The 20,577-nt window shown below is 42.3% G+C and overlaps 1 protein-coding gene across 1 annotated transcript in view; it reads right to left on the bottom strand.

The window, feature by feature from the left end:
* The window catches only part of IFT140 (intraflagellar transport 140), a 3,212,973-nt gene that overhangs the window by 2,929,859 nt on the left and 262,537 nt on the right, over nucleotides 1–20,577 (bottom strand). Inside the window, exon 5 of the mRNA XM_044089294.1 lies at nucleotides 361–503. Coding sequence (XP_043945229.1) covers nucleotides 361–503 — 143 coding nt within the window. The remainder of the gene's footprint in view (nucleotides 1–360; nucleotides 504–20,577) is intronic.

The raw sequence follows: 20,577 nt of genomic DNA, 5'->3' as shown, positions 1-20,577 counted from the left end.
CCTCTCTTTCCCTCACGCACACTCACACACGCACACTCTCTCTCACACACACACACACACACACACACACACACACACACACACACGCGCGCGTGCACACACACCCGCACACGTTCGTGTCTACGTGATGACATCAGCTACTGCCCGTTCTGAAAATACACATGCATGATATATGTCTGTGTCTTGTCCTGTACAGTACATTTCTAACTCCTCACTCTTAGAACAGTTATGAAAACAAGAAACAAAGGCAAAGCACACTTAATCAGTAAACAAGGATTAATAAATGAGGTTAACTGCAAAAATCTTCACAATGTCAGATAAGGACATGAAAGCTAATATTTTTGGAGTTATTTTCCTTACCATCTGCAGCACCGATGAACATAGTCAGTCCCCCTTGAGGTCCTGCTTTCAAATGGTCACCTTTTCCTGCTTTTCTCCAGTTGAACATATCCAGTGCCTTTTGATCCCCACTGACAGCAGCTTTTGCTAGCTGTACCAGGTCCCTGTAGAGCCAAAAAATAAATCCATATCTAATGCACAAAGAAACTGCAAAAAAAGTACAGTTGTGCAAGTTGAACTCACTTACCATAACATTAGATATCTGAATGATCACTGCTACAGTAACCTTAACTATACACGCTATATCCTGCCAAGGCAATAACAGCCGGACAGATTCTAAAGCTTCATGGCACCTTCCATGAGAACAAACTGTTAAGCAGCTTAAGCTAAGCTGCCTAAAATACAAGTTTGGGTGCAAAGCCCTTCATAGCTTTCCTGCCAGCAGACAGAGAGAGGCTGAGTCCTGAAAGGAGAATGCTAGGAACAAATAAATATCCACACCCTGGTATACACAAACAAAAAAAAAAAAAAAAAGAGGAGGAAGGAAGGAGTGGCGACTTTAACAATGATCATTCAAACATCTACTGTTATGTTAAGTTCAACAGAGAAAACTGTATTATGCTCATCATACTGATCACTACTGCAGTAGCCTTAGATTACATTTGGGTTGTGGAAAGAGAAAAGTCCAAGATCCAAGAAGAATGGCCCTAGAAACGCTTGATCTGGACCTAGAAATGGAATCAAGATTATAGTGCTTTGTAAAACTATGTACAGAGCATCAACTAACAGCTTCTAGAATCCAATACTTTCTAAGAAGCCATAGATGAAGCCAAGGCCCTGGTAGAGTGGGCCTTGATCCTGCCTGGAATACCTTTGTTATGATTCGTAAAACAAACAATAATAGCCTTAAACAACCATTTTGCAATAGTCTGACACATGTTGTCCCCCTTCTTCTTACCTCAACAAGAAATGGACAACTGATCTAAAGATCTGAACGATTTATTACTACTGTATAGTACAGAAGCCTTGGCAGTAAAAGCAGAGCAGCTGAGTAAGTTAGAGGTGATGGAGATGAAAAGACTGAAATGAGTGGTAGGATTCACAATATGGGGCAAATGAAGACATGAGTACATAAGAGCAGAAGCCAAATTAACTCCAACTGCAGAAAAGGTCAGAGAACAGATTATGGTGGTAAGTGCACATGTGCAAGAAAGCAGAAGGCAATCTGGTGAAAAAGATTTGAGGCAGACAGGAAGAAGGCAAGAGGAAATCAGGGTGTTCAGCAAAGAGGTGGATGGATTGTGTGAGAGAAGACCTGCGACAGTGAGGCATGAGTGTTGCAGAACCTAGAAGAGTGGCACTGAATAGTGAGAGATGGAGACAAGTGACATGACACCCCAGCCCACATAGAAAATGGGAAAAAAGGGGTTGATGATGATAATGGTGATGGTGATGGTAATGATGATGATTATGATGATTTCAAAGATCAAGTTCTGTCAAGATAGCACCTGAGTGGTCTTTGGACATCCAAGGTATGGAGTATCTTTTCTCTCACATTTTCAAGTTCTGGAAAGAATATGGAAAGATGGACAGTTTGGCTTAAAGTAAACTCGGATACCACTTTAGGCATAATAAAAGAGCTAGTTCTCAAAGAAGCCATGTCCCTATGGAAAATGGGACAAATGTGACTCACCATAAGAGCTTGTAATTCAGATAACATTCTTGCAGTGGTCAGAGCAATCACAAAGTATTAAGATTCCAAGGAGGAGATACCAGTTTTTTTCAAGAATGTTTTGACATGAGGACTTCCATGATGGCTGCACATTGAGTAACAGCTTAAATTCAGCTCTCCTAGTGTGAAAACAAAAACTGAGAAGAGAGAGAATCACTGAACTCATTGGGGGGGGGGGGGTAAATTTCAGTAACTGGCTAGTAAGTGCACTGCCTGGATGGCAAAAGAGAAATTCAGAAAACCTGAAAGAAAATCAGCCACAAAAAAATGAGGAAAAACAGTGACTGGGAAGAATTCTGTAGGTATTCAGCAAAAAGCATTGCAAGTTCCAGCTTTGGTGCAAGACATGACTTCCAGTAACCTAGAGGAAAAAATAAATCAGATGTACTCAGAGGTGATTAAAATAAACAAAACGCTTATGGAGTATATCAACTCAAATAACAAAAAACTGGATAAAGTAGAAAAAGATTTAAACAGATATTCAGATGAGGTGATAAAAACTGCAAAAATCAGGAGGTCGAAATGAAGAAAAGCCTGGCTGAATATGAGACTGCTCAAGAAGGGGGTTTCAAAAAATAACAGAATTAGAAAAAGTACACAGAGAAAACCTGAAATTTTCCCATCTTTCTCACTCTAGACCAAGATGTCACAGACAGTCTTTTCAAAGACGGAAGAACCGTCATAAGGGGCATTCGAAAAAAACGCCTTGAAGGGTTCCGTAAACTGACACAACCTGAACCAGGAATGATGCCTCATGGCAATGCTGGACCCAGCCACCCTAGCCACTCCTTCAGTAGTGTGCGAGAGGAGTCACATGGACGTATTAGAAACTTCTGTCAAGGTAGCCACTCCTCACAGAGAACTTGTCCTCACCTGTCCTCCTGCAACACGGACTGTGAGGGATGACTCAGCCAGTTCCTTAACCAGGTCACGCTGTAGTCAAGTAATGTGGGCCAGATAGTTCAGCGCCCTTATAAAAAGGTTGCTAATGCATATACCCACTTCCCTAGATGATCCATCGTCCTAGACTCACGATCAGGAGGAGGGACCGAGGAACTCTCCTGGGCTAGTTCCCTCTTAGTGGTGGCTGCTACCACCACAGCATCGACTGGAGACCCTTTATTCCAAGCAGGTCTGTCTGAAGGGGGGCTTAAGATTTTATCTGGGTGCTTTGGGAATGGTTCCACGGTGTACGGTTCCTTCCAAGCCCACGAGGTGACCAAGTCCACTAATGGATGCGCGGGGGGGGGGACACCCAGGACGTAGACGGGGCCATGTCGAAAGCCACCAGGAATGCCGATTCGTCTGAGGAAAGTTTTGGGGTGGACCAACCTCCTCGCTGGCACAATATTTCCATGATGTCTCCGAAGGAGACATCCTCGGGAGGTGATCTGGGGGAACCTTCCCCTTCATCCAAATCAGTGTCCTCAGTGAGGGACTTTGGAGAAGAGTACAAGTGCCTCCTCTTGCACGTATGCTTGTGAGAAACCTCTCTGGTGAGGCTCTCCGGAGCGGGCTTGCAAAGCACCTGTTGTTCCTCAAGGGAAACTGCCTTGGGCTCCATGAGCATGGGCTGTCCCTGCGGTAAAATGACGGAAGTCACACCAAAAGCAGAGGGAGTCGGGGTGGAGTCCGAAGATCTAGTCAGGGAGCCTCGACCCATTGGAGAGGATGCTTTCCACAATGTCAAACGCCAAAGGGGAACAAGCTTCCTGAGACACTAATAAAGGAGCTGCTCTCCCCGGATCCAACATAGGGATCGGAGCCGAGCCCAAAGTGGATGGAGTGTCAAGGAGGTGGCCATGACCCGACAAGGTCGGCACCGACGAAAAAAACTCCACCCCCTCAGATCCGACACCCAGACTACAGATCCGAGAGCCACTCGGATCTGAGCAAGTCAGATCAGACGCACAAGAGGTAGCTGCCGGCATCGAGGAACAGGTACCGTTGGCGCTGACGCCCCTGACTAGGGAACCTCTTGGATCCATATACTCCAAAACCGAGGGTCGGATTGGAGAAGGAGATATAGGTGTAAATAAGGGAAGCAAGCTCCCCCTCCAGAGGGAGAGGGGGCTGGCAAGACTCCCATCTGAATTTGTGTGCGGATAAATCTCTGCATCATTTTATCCATGTCAGCTTCTGAAAGACTGTGGGTAGACAGCGATGAAACTACTGATGGGAGACTTGTTGGGTCGGAGAACCGAAGCCCTAGAAGATGGTCTAGCCTCCTCTGGCTCCAGTGAAAACCTAGGAGATTGGAGCCGAGGGGAGTCAGGTTGGTGCTTAGTCTGAAGTTTAGGGACAAAGTGGATGGAGTGTCAAGGAGGTGGCCATGACCTGACAAGGTCGGCACCAACGAAAAAAACTCCACCCCCTCAGATCCGACACCCAGACTACAGATCCGAGAGCCACTCGGATCTGAGCAAGTCAGATCAGACGCACAAGAGGTAGCTGCCGGCATCGAGGAACAGGTACTGTTGGCGCCGACGCCCCTGACTAGGGAACCTCTTGGATCCACATACTCCAAAACCGAGGGTCGGCTTGGAGAAGGAGATATAGGTGTAAATAAGGGAAGCAAGCTCCCCCTCCAGAGGGAGAGGGGGCTGGCAAGACTCCCATCTGAATTTGTGTGCGGATAAATCTCTGCATCATTTTATCCATGTCAGCTTCTGAAAGACTGTGGGTAGACAGCAATGAAACTACTGATGGGAGACCTGTTGGGTCAGAGAACCGAAGCCCTAGAAGATGGTCTAGCCTCCTCCGGCTCCAGTGAAAACCTAGGAGATTGGAGCCGAGGGGAGTCAGGTTGGTGCTTAGTCTGAAGTTTAGGGACAAAGTGGATGGAGTGTCAAGGAAGTGGCCATGACCTGACAAGGTCGGCACCGACGAAAAAAACTCCACCCCCTCAGATCCGACACCCAGACTTCGGCTGGAGCCGACCGGTCCAGGGACCTCTTCCTCTCGTCAACCTTGTGCTCTCTCTCCTTCTCTCTGCCCTTTCTATGCTCTCTTTCCACAGGCCTAAAGGCAGGAGGATGAGTCCCAGCCTGGAAGGGAGGGAAAGTGAGGGCGAGAGCCAAAGGAGAAGTGGTCACAGACGTGACCAAAGCAGAACTGAAAGAAGCCACCTCCGTAGAAGGGAGAAGACCCTTCATCATAAGTTTAACCCTATGGTCTTTAAGGGCTCGCCTGTTAAAACCCATGCACAATACTGCAGTCGGTGGAGAAATGGGCAACACCCAAGCAAAGAACACAAAGAGTGTGGCTGCTGGCAGGTGACCGTTTGTGGCCACGCTCTGTGCATCTTTTAAACACTCGTTTTGGCTGATAAGCCATAACCACAACCAAAGCAAAATAGAAAAGACACGCACTACCCACCACACACTCAGAAGGAGAAGCACACAAAGCTGAGGAGTAGAAACTAACAACTACAGAACAACTACCTAGAACTAGAAAAAACATCTACAACTTGACGCATCAGTGAGGGGAGGAAGGAAGAAGACCTATTCTACCAACAGACACACTAGAATTAACAAAAAGAGAACCAAAAAACTTCAAAGACTCTACTCATGTCCTAGAGCTCAGGGATCATGATGTGTTGTGAAGCCATGGCAAACGAGATCTGAGGGATGGAAGGTAGTGGTGATGTATTATAGGTAGGGGAGGAGCTTGGTGCAGATGCTTGTGAAGTTGATGGCTTGGATCCAGTACCCACAGGTTGAAGATCAAATCAAGTAAAATACTTCAGATATCACTTTTTGATGCAGAACATGCTAAGGAGGAAATACAAAAGTTTTTCCAACAAAAAGTGAGCTGTGAAACAGAAAAAGATTCTGCTTCTTGTTCTTCTGGTAATAAAGACAATAGAGAGACTGTGTGAGTGAAACCTTTTCCATTGTTTTCACAATGTTTGCTTGAGAAACTGAAAGAAACACAAGAGTTGAATAGAAGAACCAAGAGTATGTTGGAAAAAAACGATACTGGAATAAAACCAGCAACTCAGAAATTGACAAATAAATGTGGGATTAGAAAGCATTAATTATATTTGTGAAATATAACAAAACAAAAAACTGAAAATATTTAACTTTTTCGACTTTGTTAAACTTGTAGGGGACTCTCATATGTCCTGCTTCATGTCACTAATGTTTGGATGAACACTTAGGTGAAGGGAAGAGGCTGGAAAGAGTTAACTGTAAGCAAAATACACTTTTGTTCTTAACAGTAATATTTGTATAGTAGCTGATATCTGCATCCTACAAAGTAGAGTTTTCTCAATTATTTTCAAGTGCAATGGGGTTATTAAAGTAAACAGATGCCCGTTTTTTTAATTTTTCCCTTTCTCCTTGTTCAGTTTAAATAATGTAGGCACTACAACATAAAAAAGTACAGTCTGTTCAAAAAAAGTATGAGACAAGAAAAAATGTGCTTTTTTTCATTCTTGCATACAGGGATAACTGGATTAGGGTTCTTGGCTTTATCTAGCAACATGTTTTCGGATAAAGCAAATAAATAATAAATAACATTGAATATAATATAACTCTCTCGTAGCAATTAAATAAATTAATAAATAATAATTGTAGAAGCAAGCCTGTATCTGTTTCTCACATCTCCATGGAGACAATCTGATAAAGACCAATAAAAAACAGACTACTTCTTTCTTTTAATGGCTAGGAGATAATGTTTTCTGAAAGCTAGGAGATAATGTTTTCTGAAAGCATTCAAGTGTTTTCTCATTCTAGGAGAGCAATAAAGATAAGACAAAACCAGACAGCACTTAGTAGATGCACAGGCTGTACCACACATCTTAGCATGGATAACCTTCCTTTTAGGTTAACTCAAGTCTGAGTGTGTGACTGTCAGTTTGGGACAACTGTTCCTATTAGGAAGGTAAAACTTCAATATTTGAAGATAGACATAGTTTTGTGTGTTAATATTAAGTCAATAGGTTTTAATAGAAGTTTTAAAAACAAAAATCAAGGCAACTATTTTGTAGTTAAGGAAAAAGAATGGGATATGGAACAAAATATATTTTTGTTTCCAAATATACACTATTTTTAAAAAAAGTTGCAAAGATTTTTAGAAGATTTTTGGAACATTGTCAAAAGGGAAGTTCCCTCACTTGCAGAAATGAAGCTTAAATTTTCCTATCAAAGGAGTAGAAGTTTAAAGGACTTTCTAGTGCATAGTATTTATAAAAGACCATTAGAAATAGTAACATGTACAACATCAAAATTTGGCACTGCACCCTGTGGCAAGTGTACAATATGTCAACACATAGTAGGCACATTTGATAAAATTAATGGAAAATTATTTCACATAAAAGGAAATTATACTTGCAGAAGTGAAGGTGTAGTGTATGCCATCAAATGTTCATGTAACAGTTTCTATATTGGAGAAACTAAGAGAAGTTTGGGAGAAAGAGTAAAAGAGCATGCAAGGGATGTTAGAAATAATAAGTCCCGTAGCAGAGCATTTTAATAAGAAACATGGTGGAGATGTTAGTAACTTACAAGTTTCTGTTTTGGAACAAATACATTTTAGATTTCTGAGTGAAGAAAGAAAAAATATTTACTCAGGAAAAAAAGAATAAATTTTTATATTAGCATAGACAACATTACAACCAGTAGGGTTGAATAAATAGTGTCACTGGTGAAGTTTTACTTAAAATTGTTAGTTTAAATGCAAAGGTTTTTCTTTAATTGATTAAATTTTTGATACGGGTGTAACTAATTGATTAATTGATGTTGGTGTTTTGTATAAAAGATGTGTTTTTTCAATTATCAATTACTCTGTAAAGGCTGTCTAAGCCAAGGCACTAAAAGGAAATTTTGTTGCGGTTCATTGTTTTTACAAGACAGACTGTTTGCTACTTTGCATTTTCTACTGTGCCGATATACGAGGAGATTAAGTGCTGCTATCCAGTGTATTTTACCTATGGAATTTGTATGCTGCTATCTGCTTTTGGAAATATTTGCTGCTAAATAAACGGACTTGGGTTCCAGTCCAAGGAGGTAACAGTCTTTGGCCTACGTGGTACGTTTTGACTTTTGCTTGAGTGGTTTACATAGGTTTTCAGGTTTGTAGTTTTTTTTGTTTGACGGCTTTAAATTTAAAAAAAAAAAATTTGTAAGATGGGACATAGGCTCACATGGATATGACAATAAACAACTATACAAAAGGTCAACCTGCCAAACATTAGTGCGTGCGCGTAAAACAAAAGCTGGAACTAAATACTCAAAAAAACCTTTTACAAATAAAGTATAGAAATAATATTTTAACATAATGATCAGTTAAATACTATCTTTAAATGTTAATGGTCTCACAGATATATACAGAAAAGAAAGAGTAGTGAACTATTTTTAAAAAATGTAGAGTGCAAATAACTATGCTACAGTAGACACATTCGGAAAGAAGTGAACATGCGAATTTGATAAAGAAAGGTTTTCAGGATGGTCAATCAGCAGAATACCTGGGACAAACAAAAACAGGAGTACTTATATTAATTGCAAGAGGAGCTCCAATAGTGATAGAAGTGGATAAACAAGATAATGGTGGTAGATCTGTAGTACTAAGGGGCTACTGGCAATGAGGAGAAGGATTACACTGGCATGTATTTATATTCCAGATAAAACTGTTATAATGCAGCTTAAGAAAATTCTGGGAGAACTAATCAGTTTTCAGCAGGGAATGTTACTTATAGGTAGGGACTAGAATATGATTTGCAGCAAGGAAGATGCATCTGGGGGGCCATAAGGGAAAATATAACAAAAGAGGGTAGATTCTTGAAGTAATGTATGAAAACATTTGGCATGGAAAATGTGAATTCTGTAGTAGTTCAGAGTGAATTTATGTATTATTCTCCAAGACACAAAAACTGGACTAGTCTAGACACAGCTTCTATTTCAAAGGAACATGTGCATTTAACTGAAAGTTTTGAGACGCATCCAATAACTATTTCAGAGAACATGCCAATAATAAGTAAACTAAAAATGCAGGGTAATGAAATAAAAATCAGGCATTGGCACTTTCCCACCTATCTGTTGAAAAGAGAGGGATTTAAGGAATGGGTAGTGGAAATTATTTGGGAATTGTTAGAGAAGACAGAAATTTCTTCAGAAAATATAGCTAAGGAGTGGGATAAAATAAAAGTGAAGTTTAAAAACAGGGTGGAAATAAAACAAGCAGAGATATGGTTAAGAAGCAAAAGGAATAATTTAGAGGGACTGACAAATGTTAAAGTATTGCAGAATAGGGGGAATATCGCAGAACAAAAACAACAAGTGCAGAGTACTAAGCAAAAAATAAAGGATTACACTGATAATGAGCAAGACAGTGCATTTCTTTGTGTCGGTCCCAAGCCCGGATAAATGGGGAGGGTTGCGTCAGAAAGGGCATCAGCGTAAAACTTCACCAAATCATTCATGCGGACACCAGTAAATATTTACATACCGGATTGGCGGAGGCCTGGGTTAGCGACGACCACCACCAGTACTGTTAGCCAACAGGGTGCTGGCGGAAATTGGGCTACTGCTGGCCGAAGGAGGAGAAGAGGTGGAAGGCATGGCCAAAGGCAGGAAGAGAGGAGAAAGGCTAGGACTGTGGTAGTGAGGGTTGGAACTTTGAATGTTGGCAGTATGACTGGTATAGGGAAAGAGCTAGCCGATATGATGGACAAAAGGAAGGTTGGTATATTGTGTGTGCAAGAGACCAGATAGACGGGGAGTAAGGCTAGGTATATCAGAGGTGGGTTCAAATTATTTTATCGTGGTGTGGATGGGAGGAGAAATGGCGTAGGAGTTATCCTGAAGGAACAGTATGCTAAGAGTGTTTTGGAGGTGAAAAGAGTGTCGGATGGATTGATGTTTATGAAGCTGGAAATTGATGGTGTAATGATAAATGTTGTTAGTGCATATGCTCCACAAGTTGGGTGTGCAATGGATGAGAAAGAAAAATTTTGGAGTGAGTTGGATGAAGTGGTGATGACTGTACCCAAGGGTGAGAGAGTGGTGATTGGAGTAGATTTCAATAGGCATGTTGGTGAAGGGAACAGAGGGGACGAGGAAGTGATGGGTAGGTATGGTGTTAAACAAAGGAATGCAGAAGATCAGATGGTAGTGGATTTTGTGAAAAGGATGGACATGGCTGTGGTGAATATGTATTTTAACAAGAGAGAGGAGCATAGGGTGACATACAAGAGTGGAGGAAGATGCACATAGGTGGATTATATCTTATGCAGGAGGGCCACTTTGAAGGAGCTTGGAGACTGTAAAGTGGTGACCGGGGAAACTGTAATTAGGCAGCATAGGATGGTGGTTTGTAGGATGACGTTAGTGATCAATAAGAGGAGGAGGAGTGTGAGGGCAGCACCAAGGATCAAATGGTGGAAATTGAAAAGGGGTAATTGTGAGGTGGAGTTCAGGGATGAGTTAAGACAGGCACTGGGTGGCAGTGAAGAGTTACCAAACAGCTGGGTAACTACAGCAGATCTAGTAAGGGAGACGGCTAGAAAGGTGCTTGGTATGACATCTGGACAGAGGAAGGACGACAAGGAGACAAGGTGGTGGAATAAGGAAGTACAAGAGAGTATACAGAGAAAGAGGTTGGCAAAGAAGAAGAGTGATTGTCAGAGATATGAAGAAAGTAGACAGGATTATAAGGAGATGAGGTGCATGGCAACGAGAGAGGTGGCGAAGGCTAAGGATAAGGCATATGAAGAGTTGTATGAAAGGTTGGATACTAAGGAGGGAGAAAAGGACCTGTACCGATTGGCTAGACAGAGGGACCAAGCTAGGAAAGATGTGCAGCAGGTAAAGGTGATAAAGGATAATGAAGGAAACATACAAGCGAGGAGAGTGTGTTGAGCAGATGGAAAGAGTATTTTGTGGGGTTGATGAATGAAGAGAATGAGAGGGAGAGAAGGTTGGATGATGTGGGGTTAGTGAATCATGAAGTGCAATGGATTAGCAAGGAGGAAGTAAGGATAGCCATGAGGAGGATGAAGAATGGAAAGGCTGCTGGTCCAGATGACATATTTGTGGAAGCATGGAGGTGTTTAGGTGAAATGGCAGTGGGGTTTTTAACCAGATTGTTTAATGAAATCTTGGAAAGTGAGAGGATGCCTGAGAAATGGAGAAAAAATGTTTTGGTACTGATTTTTAAGAATAAGGGTGATGTGCAGAGCTGTAGTAACTACAGAGGGATTAAAATGATCAGTCACAGCATGAAGTTATGGGAGAGAGTAGTGGAAGCTAGGTTAAGAAGGGACGTGATGATTAGCGATCAGCAGTATGGTTTCATGCCGGGAAAGAGCACTACAGATGCGATGTTTGCTCTGAGAGTGTTGATGGAGAAGAACAGAGAAGGTCAGAAGGAGTTGCATTGTGTTTTTGTATAGAAAGCATATGACAGGGTGCCTACAGAGGAGTTGTGGTATTGTATGAGGAAGCCGGGAGTGTCAGAGAAGTATGTAAGAGTGGTACAGGATATGTACAAGGGTAGTGTGACAGCAGTGAGGTCTGTGGTGAGAGTGACGGATGCGTTTAAGGTGGAGGTGGGATTACACCAAGGATAAGCTCTGAGCCCTTTCTTATTTGCAATGGTGATGGACAGGTTGACAGACGAGATCAGACAGGAGTCCCCGTGGACTATGATGTTTGCAGACGACAATGTGATCTGTAGTGAGAGTATGGAACAGGTGGAGGAGACCCTGGAGAGATGGAGATATGCTCTAGAGAGAAGAGGAATGAAGATCAGCAGGACTAAGACAGAATATGTGTGTGTGAATGAGATGGAGGATAGAGGAATGGTGAGGATGCAAGGAGTAGAGGTGGCGAAGGTGGATGAGTTTAAATACTTAGGATCAATAGTTCAGAGTAATGGTGAGTGTGGAAGAGAGGTGAAGAAGAGAGTACAGGCAGGATGGAGTGGGTGGAGAAGAGTGTCAGGAGTGATTTCTGACAGACTAGTACCAGTAAGAGTAAAATGGAAGGTCTACAAGAGGGTAATGAGGCCAGGTATGTTATATGGGTTGGAGACAGTGGCATTGACAAAAAGGCAGGAGTTAGAGCTGGATGTGGCAGAGTTAAAGATGTTAAGATTTGCACTGGGTGTGACGAGGGTGGACAGGATCAGGAATAAGTATATTAGAGGGTCAGCCCAGGTTGGAAGGTTTGGAGACAAAGCCAGAGAGGCAAGATTATGTTGGTTTGGACATGTGCTGAGGAGGAATGCTGAGTATATTGGGAAAAAGATGCTAAGGATGAAGTTACCAGGTAACAGGAAAAGAGGAAGGCCTAAGATAAGGTTTATGAATGTGGTGAGAGAGGACATGCAGGTGGTTGATGTGACAGAACATGATGCAGAGGACAGGAAGAAATGGAAACAGATGATCCACTGTGGCAACCCCTAACGGGAACAGCCGAAAGAAGATGATGATGATGACCTTGATAATGTGCATGGGTTTAGAAAGACTGCTGTTAAGCAGCTGTTTTTTTTTTTTTAAACAAGAAACATCTTTATTAAATTATCATGTACGACATAGACCATTTTACACTTATATAAATGAAAATAAGCCATAGAGACACAACCTCACTTGCAAACATTATACATTACAAACCGTGCTGTCACAACTTTAGCTGCAAACATTTTACATCGCTTTTAACACATCCAGTCATTGTTAGTCAACCATTACAAAGCTCATTGAAGTCCTGCCTTCTTTTAAATCTCATTCCTCCTCAGCACATACTGATCCTGCATTTCACATTTTTTCCTAGGCAATTTGCTCCTGCCCTTTTATAAAGATTCCATTTCCAGTTATTTTATCTCTGTTAGCATTTTCACTACTTCTAGTAAAGTTGGTTTAGACTTTATTTCCATTTTCTAGTAATTGCTTTTTTGGCAGCCATCATAATTAGACTCAGCAAGGCCTTATGTCTAGGCAATTCCGATCTGTATCATAGCTCAAAAAAATAATTTCCGTAGTTACTCCAATTTACTCACCCAGCATCTCAGACAGAGCAGTCTGCAGGGAATCTTAAAGCTTGCCAATTCATTGCACTCTCAGTAATTATCTTCCCAGTTACCTCTTTCTTCCCCATCACACATCCAGCATTTGCTATCTACCTGAGACAAAATTCTTTGAAGTCTGCTTGGAGAATAAAAATATGTATGTAAACACTTCCAGGTAAGGATCCTAAATCTTCTAGATGTTGATGCATATTTGGGAGGCATACATATATCCCCCCATTGTTTCTTTGTGAACTGCTTATATAATTCCTCTCCCCAATTAGCGTTGCCACCCCTCCGTTTTTTTTCCGGAGTGCCCGGAAATCAGTAGGGCACTCCGGTTCTTGTAATCGGAGTCCGGAAATAGCGTCAGGCTCGTCAGCGTGTATTAAAAAACATTCCCGTGACCCGTCTTGGACTCTCGTTGATTGGCTGCTTGCTGCAGACGAGGCTCGTGCAGCAAGCAGCCAATCAACACGTAGAGTTAGTAGTAAAAGCCCTGCAAAGCCCGTGAAAATTTAAGAATATAAAGCGGTGCTTCAGCATTACCTTTTACTTTTGTAGTACAAAGGGTGCTGCTTAAGATCTGAAATTCTTGCTTGGAGCCTTGGACATCGTCTTCAGTGGATTGCCTGCCCTGCCTGGAAGCCCTGCCTGCTTGGAAGCCCTGCCTGGAAGCCCTGCTTGGAAGCCCTGCCTGCTTGGAAGCCCTGCCTGGAAGCCCTGCCTGCCTGGAAGCCCTGCCTGCTGCCTGGAAGCCCTGCCTGGAAGCCCTGCTGCCTGGAAGGATTGCCTTAGCCCTGCTGCTTGCCTTGCTTGCTGGAGGAGAAGTGCTGTGGACTGGGTGGTGGTGTGTTCCCCTGCTTGCTGGCCCTTTAGCTGCCTGTTCTGTTCTGCTGCTGAGAGCTTGTTTTAGTAGCCCTGCTGCTGATTTTTCTGGAGGTAAGTGGATTTTTTTTAATGGATTCTTTGGAATTAAGGTAGATTTTCAAAGATTAGTGTGACAAGGGGAATGAAATATTGCCAGCACAACTACTAGTGAATTTTTTAAATATTAAATTTATATTAATTCACTAGCTGTGCTGGCACTATCTCATTCATTGATGGTGACAAGATGTGTGTAACTATCTAGATGTTCAACATGTGGTAATTAACTAGAACAGTTTCTAATCTGGTTTTGGACTTGGTTGCAGTGAATGTATAATGACTTCATGATTTGTATAAGATGCTTGGACTGTAGATCTGTCTTTCTAGTCTGTCATCACCGTGATGTTTACCTTGACCTGTGTTTCTTCCTAGGGTGTCTTTCTAGGGTGTACAGTCTTCGTAGTATAGTGAGGCTTAAATGTAGCTTTTTTGTCTAGTTTGTCATCACAACTGTTTACCTTTTATCTGTGTTTTCTAGGGTATACCGTCTATACCAAAGCTTAGCTCATTTGATGTTACAGTGAATATATGATTACATGATTTGTATAAGATGCTTGGACTGTAGATCTGTCTTTCTAGTCTGTCATCACTGTGATTATGCTGAAGGGTGGAGTAAAGGGGTGTGGCTATTAAAAGGAATGGGTGTGGCTTGATTGTGCATGGGGCGGGGCTTGTTTGTCAGGAAATGGCACAGTAGAAAGGTGGCAACCCTATCCCCAATCCTTCATAAACACCTATGATTGATTCTTATATTTATCATGCAATATTTTATATGCTCTACTAATTACTCCTTTCTTAACCAACTTCTGTTACAGATTCTACTAAAATCTCTATCAGTGCTGGTCTTTCATTTAGGAGTCCCTATTTCTTTCTCTTTACCTATACTCTGGTATCAATGCATGATATGCAAGGCAATCTTTAGCCTGCAGTCCAAATAAGTTCTTGGTATCTTCCCATTCTATTACCTTTCCTCTCTAGTTATTTGTTCCCCATACCTTGGTTCCTTTGCCACTTTTCTCCAATATATTCCTGCCCCCTCTTGCCTATTGTCTGTAACCTTAATTGTAGTCATCCCTAACAGCAGCATCTCCTTTCTACATTCCTGTACTGGCTTAATTCTTAGAAGACCTTCTGCTAATCTTCTGTATGATTATTGTTCTCCTTAAAGGTCTGCATCCAAAATCCCAGTCTCTCCCTGTTACTTGAGCGTCCCCCCTGTTTTTCATCATCTCTTTCCACAGTGAAATACAGTTTTCTGCTTGTGCTATGTATAGGAGCCTTAATTGTGTTGCTCTGAAATACCCCTTCAACTCGGATAATCCCAATCAGCCCTGTTTTCTTGTAGGAATAAGCATATCTCACTTGACTCTTGTGGTTTCCCCTCCCACAGAAAATCCTTCAGCTCTTTATTAATTGTTATCCACAACTTCTCCTCTGGTTGATAAAAATATGCCTGACCAGTGTATAAGACTAAAGGGACTATAAACATTTTAACTGTTTGTATCTTACTATCAATATCCATATAACAGAGCTTCCATTTTCTCAGTTTTTTTTAATTATCTTTTGTTTAGTCTTTTCCCACATATCCTTAGCTGCCACACCGGTATCATTTTTAATCCATACTCCTAAATACTTCATTTTATCATGTCCCCACAAACAGGATACTGCTGAACCAATTCATCTGTGGGTACATAATATACCGCTATTGCTTTTGTTTTAGCTTCATTAATTTTATATCTCACCACTTCAGGATGACCATCAATGAAATGCACACAACAGGGTCTCCTTAAACAGAGAGATGGCACCTTTCAAAATCCTTTATCCATGTTGTTGTGTCTTTCGGCTTTTCCCGGTTAGGGGTCGCCACAGCGGAACTCAGGTCCGCTAATGACTGGCAGTAGATTTTTATGTGCCGAGTTGCCGGCCCTGACACACAACCTTCAACAAAGGTACACCCATTCACGCATGTCTCCACACAGAAGACGCTCGCTGCTGTAGCGTTGTCGCCTCACAGTAAGACGCTGTCCAGTTCGATTCTCAGCTAGAGCGTCTTCTGCGTGGAGGCATGCGTGAATGGCGCATCGTTGAAGGTTGTGCGTCAGGGCTGGTAACTCGGCACGTAAAAATCAACTACCAATCATTAGCGGACCGGAGTTCCACTGTGGCGACCACTAACTGGGAAAAGCCGAAAGACACAACAATTTTATATCTCAAAAAGGATTGAAACTGTCTCAATATATTCCAGAGCACTGTAATGTCCCTTTCTGGTTTTGTCATGTAAAAAATAATGTAATCTGATAATGTCATCTGCAAATAGATCCAGCTTTTCTTTTGACTACCATACCAATTATATATTTGAATTTCTGAGTCCCTTATTTTCTTTGTCAGTGGTTCTAAATATAATGCAAATGACAAAAGGGGGAGAGGACACCCCTACCTGGTTCCTCTGCTCAAGCAGAGATTATCAGACAAGATGCCACCCACGTTAATTTTTGCCTCTGATCCTTCATATATCCTCCTAATCAACCTTATAATTTTATCAGGGAATGCAAATGTTTCCATTGCCGTGCTTATAAAATCCCAACTTACTCTGTCAAATGCTTTCTCTGCATCAAGACCCGCCAGCAACAGTGGTATTTTATTACATTCTGCTTCCCTCTGGTTCATAACTGTTCTGTTTATGTTATCAAATGTTTGCCTCCTCTCCACAAAACCACACTGATCCATATCTATCAAATTTAGCATCACTTTTGCCAGTCTTTAGCCATTATACACATAAATACTTTGTAATCCTGATTTAGTACTGAAATGGGCCTGTATGAAGGTGGATCTGATGGATCTTTACCCTCTTTAGGTATTACAGTTACTACCATTTTCATCCAGGATGTAGTTACTTTCACTGAATTTCCAAAATACTTCTAATAATTCTACAGGGTCCCTTGTTATGGGCTCCTTAAGTTGGCGACAGGCCTTTCTACTTTCTGTTGCCCGAGTTGTGCTAAAAGCTTTTGTACTTGGTTTCTGTGTTGTCCTTCTCTCATTCTGCTTCACTGATGGGTTACGGATCCGATCCTCAGATCCAACTCGGACGTCTTCCACAGACTTTAGCTTCCAGGCTCGAGCTCCTCCCTTACCTATAATCCACTGCCCCTAGCTCTCCCTCCTCAGATCGAGTTTGCTGTCTCTAACAGAAAGTAGACAGAAAAAAAAAAAAGGAACCAAGAGCTCAGCCTGGAACAGGCACCAACAAAAGCTTTTTTCAGATCCCCTATAAAACAGACTCTTTTGAACGGGGATAGCTGGGTGAGAAGGTGAAGCAGAATGAGAGAAGGACAACATAGAGACCAAGTTATGGTAAGTACATAACTAATAAATGTGACGTTGTCCCTCTCATTCTGCTTCACTGATGGGTTAGAGTCCTCAGCTAAAGGATTGTCTTGAGTGACCTCAAGGAAGGATATGACGGAGCACTGACAAGCTAAAAGATGTCCTGCTCCTAGAGATCATGTCTAACATATAATGGTTCACAAAACTATGAGACTTAGACCAGGTTGCTGCAGCACAAATATCAACTGGAAATCTAGATGAAAAAACTGCTGATGCAGCTACAGTTCTTGTTAAATGGGCTTTTGGAGGACTAGGCAATTTCAAACCATTTTTCTTATAAATGGTATGCAACTGGTTATTCACCTTGCTATTGTCACTTCAGAAACTGCTCAATCCATACAGTTAGAGGAGTAGGACACAAATAACTGCTAAGATTTTCTGAACTGTTTTGTTCTACGTTGATAGAAATGTAACTGTCTGAACATCCAAGGAATGTAACATATATTTCCCTTTGTTAGAATAGTTCAGAAAGAACACTGGTAACTGAATGCACTGATTTATGTTAGACTCTGTGGCCACTTTTGGCGTAAAAGATGAGTTAGCATATAGGGAAACTCTGTCCTTGTGAAAAATAATGTATGGAGGTTTAGACAAAAGTGCCTAAAACTCAAACTCTTTTTGCTGAGGTAATGGCTACAGGAACAGCAGACTTCCAGGACAAAAATTTCAAGTCACAATCATTAGCTGGTTCAAAGGATTTTTGGGTCAACCCCTGCAGAATGACAAATCAGATCCCACGGGGGAGCTGGGTCTTTGACTGGATGCCTGAAAAGAAAGACGCCTTTCAAAAAATCTTTACATATGCTGGTTGAAGCTATAGATCCCGAAAGTAATTCCCAATGAAAATTGGAAATGGCTGCTAACTGGAACTTAACAGTTGCAAAACTGGAACCTTCTTTAAATAAGGTATCAAGGAAAGAAAGACTTGAAGAAACAGGTGCTAAAAAGGGGTCAATGTGATGATTAATGTCCAAAATAGAAAAAGCTTTTCCACTTGCTTTTATAAACTTTCTTGTGGCAAGCTTTCTGTGAAGCTTAAATGACAGCTTTGACAGGCAAGAAAAACTGGGACCCTCAAGCAATCAAGGAAACTGAAGAAACCAAGCAGTTAACTTGAACGTGGGGAGATCTGGGTGGAGTCCTAGTGTGGAGTGATAGAAGAGGTCTTGTTTGGGTTCCAGTATTCATGGAGGATATCTCAGGTGAGATCAGAGGAAGGGGAGCCAAATCTGATGAAGCCAAAAGGGGGCAATGAGGATTGCAGCACTCTTCAATCTCTTGGCTTTTTGATGAAATTTTGGGATCAGTAGAAGAGGAAGGTAAGCATAAAGGAGACTGGGGGGGGGGGGGGATCATCAGCTAGAGCATTTCTCGAAGAACTCCCTGAAGGAGGGATCAGAATGAAATAACTGCTGCAATTGTTGTGAGGGATGCAAAGAGATCGCTGCAGGGGTAACCCCAATGGTCAGCTATCTCATCCACTACCAATTCACTGAGGGACCATTCGTGAGGAATTACAATGCACCTGCCTGAGCCTGTCAAGTAGAAAGCTGTGTGAAGAGATCGCCCAGTCCCAAACCCTCATGCCTTGCCCTATCCAAGGCACGTGGACTCCCCTAGAGACCAGAATGTCCTGCAGACGACAGCTGTCCTCCTATTGTTGCAAGTCTTTCATGACAGTCTACCTCTGGGGACCACTGAGATTCACACCAACATAACAGTCATCTGGTACATAAACAAGCAAGGAGGAACTCATTCATACCCACTGTGCACAGAGGCCATTAGGGTTTGCTGGTACAAAAACTTTGGAATTCTTCATGACCCAGCTGAACAAAGTTATGTAGGTAGCTTCCTTGCCCCAACATTGTATCAGCACTTTGACTCTTCAGGTCCAAGCTATATTATCTCATCCATCTCCTCCTGCCAGATTGATTCTACAGGCCCTAGGGTTTATGGCAGCTGCTATAATCCTAGTTCCTCTAGCTAGATACTATATGAACATTCTACAATGGACACTGGCTGTTCAATGGTCAATTCTACATCAGTCCCAATCTGTTCTTATCAGATTGACAAATATTTGCAGAAGCCATTTAGAGTGGTGGATTTGCTCCGATCTGTTGGTAGGCAGACCATTCATCCTCCCCCCTCCAATAGCCACAGTGACCTCAGACGCTTCCCACCCACCAGCAATGGTTGTGACTTGTCTGGATTTATGGCGATGCCTAGTTCGTGAGATATCCAGAATAGACAGTCTCTGGCCTGAGAAAGCAGACACTAGAAGGGGCAGTTAGGAGCCAAATGCCTAGATATGGGAATACCTGAAACCCTTGCAGTCATACGTGAGCTGCGACCACCACCATGCATTTGGTAGACACCCAGGGGCTATGGTGAGACCAAAGGGCAGGGCTTTGAATTGGAAGTGATTGTCTCCCATGCGGAAGCACAGGTGACTTCTGGAGTGCCTGTCTATTTTTATGCAATAGTATGTGACAGTACGCCTCTTCAAGTCCACAGAGCATATCCAATCATCTATCCTTAGTAATAGGAGAGACTGAACAGTCACCATCTGGAACTTCTCTTTCTTTACATATAAATTAAGTCTGTTAAGGTCTAGGATAGGCCTCAGGTCCCTGTTTTCTTTGGCACCAAAAAGAAATGGGAGCAAGTTCCGGATCTTCTCTGTTCAGGTGGGACTTCTTGAATGACTCTCTTTTGCAGTGATCTTTTGATCCCTGGAACTGCCAACTCCCTCTGACTGGGAGGAACGTTGGGGAGCTTATTTTGAGCTTTTGGAGGGGAGGAGGAAATGTAGTATCCTCTGGATATTATGCTTTGCACCCAAGTATTTGTTATTTGGGCCCAGGCACCTGAGTTCACAGAAAAATGGCCCCTGGCTGTCTCCAGAGTTGGACAGTCAGGCAGCACTTCAGAAGCGCTGAAAGGGCTTGTCGGAAAAGGGTTTCCTAAAACACTGGTTTTGTGGGCCCCCTCTGACTCTAGAGCAGCATCTTCTATTAAAGCCTCCTCCTCTGCCTCTGATCAGGAAAGCAACCTTGTGAGTTTTAGAACAAAGTCTTCTTAGCCCCTCTAATTCCTTGAGTAGATTTGTTGATCCCCATGGCAGACAAGGTCTTACCTTCTTGCTCCCTGTGAGCCAGGGTTTCCTTAACTGATGGACCAAACAAGGA

This window comes from Protopterus annectens, chromosome 12.part0, assembly GCF_019279795.1.
Source record: "Protopterus annectens isolate FY-2018-M chromosome 12.part0, PAN1.0, whole genome shotgun sequence".
NCBI lineage: Eukaryota > Metazoa > Chordata > Ceratodontiformes > Protopteridae > Protopterus > Protopterus annectens.
Note: the sequence above shows the minus strand (reverse complement) of the source record. Positions and strands in the feature narration are given on the sequence as shown.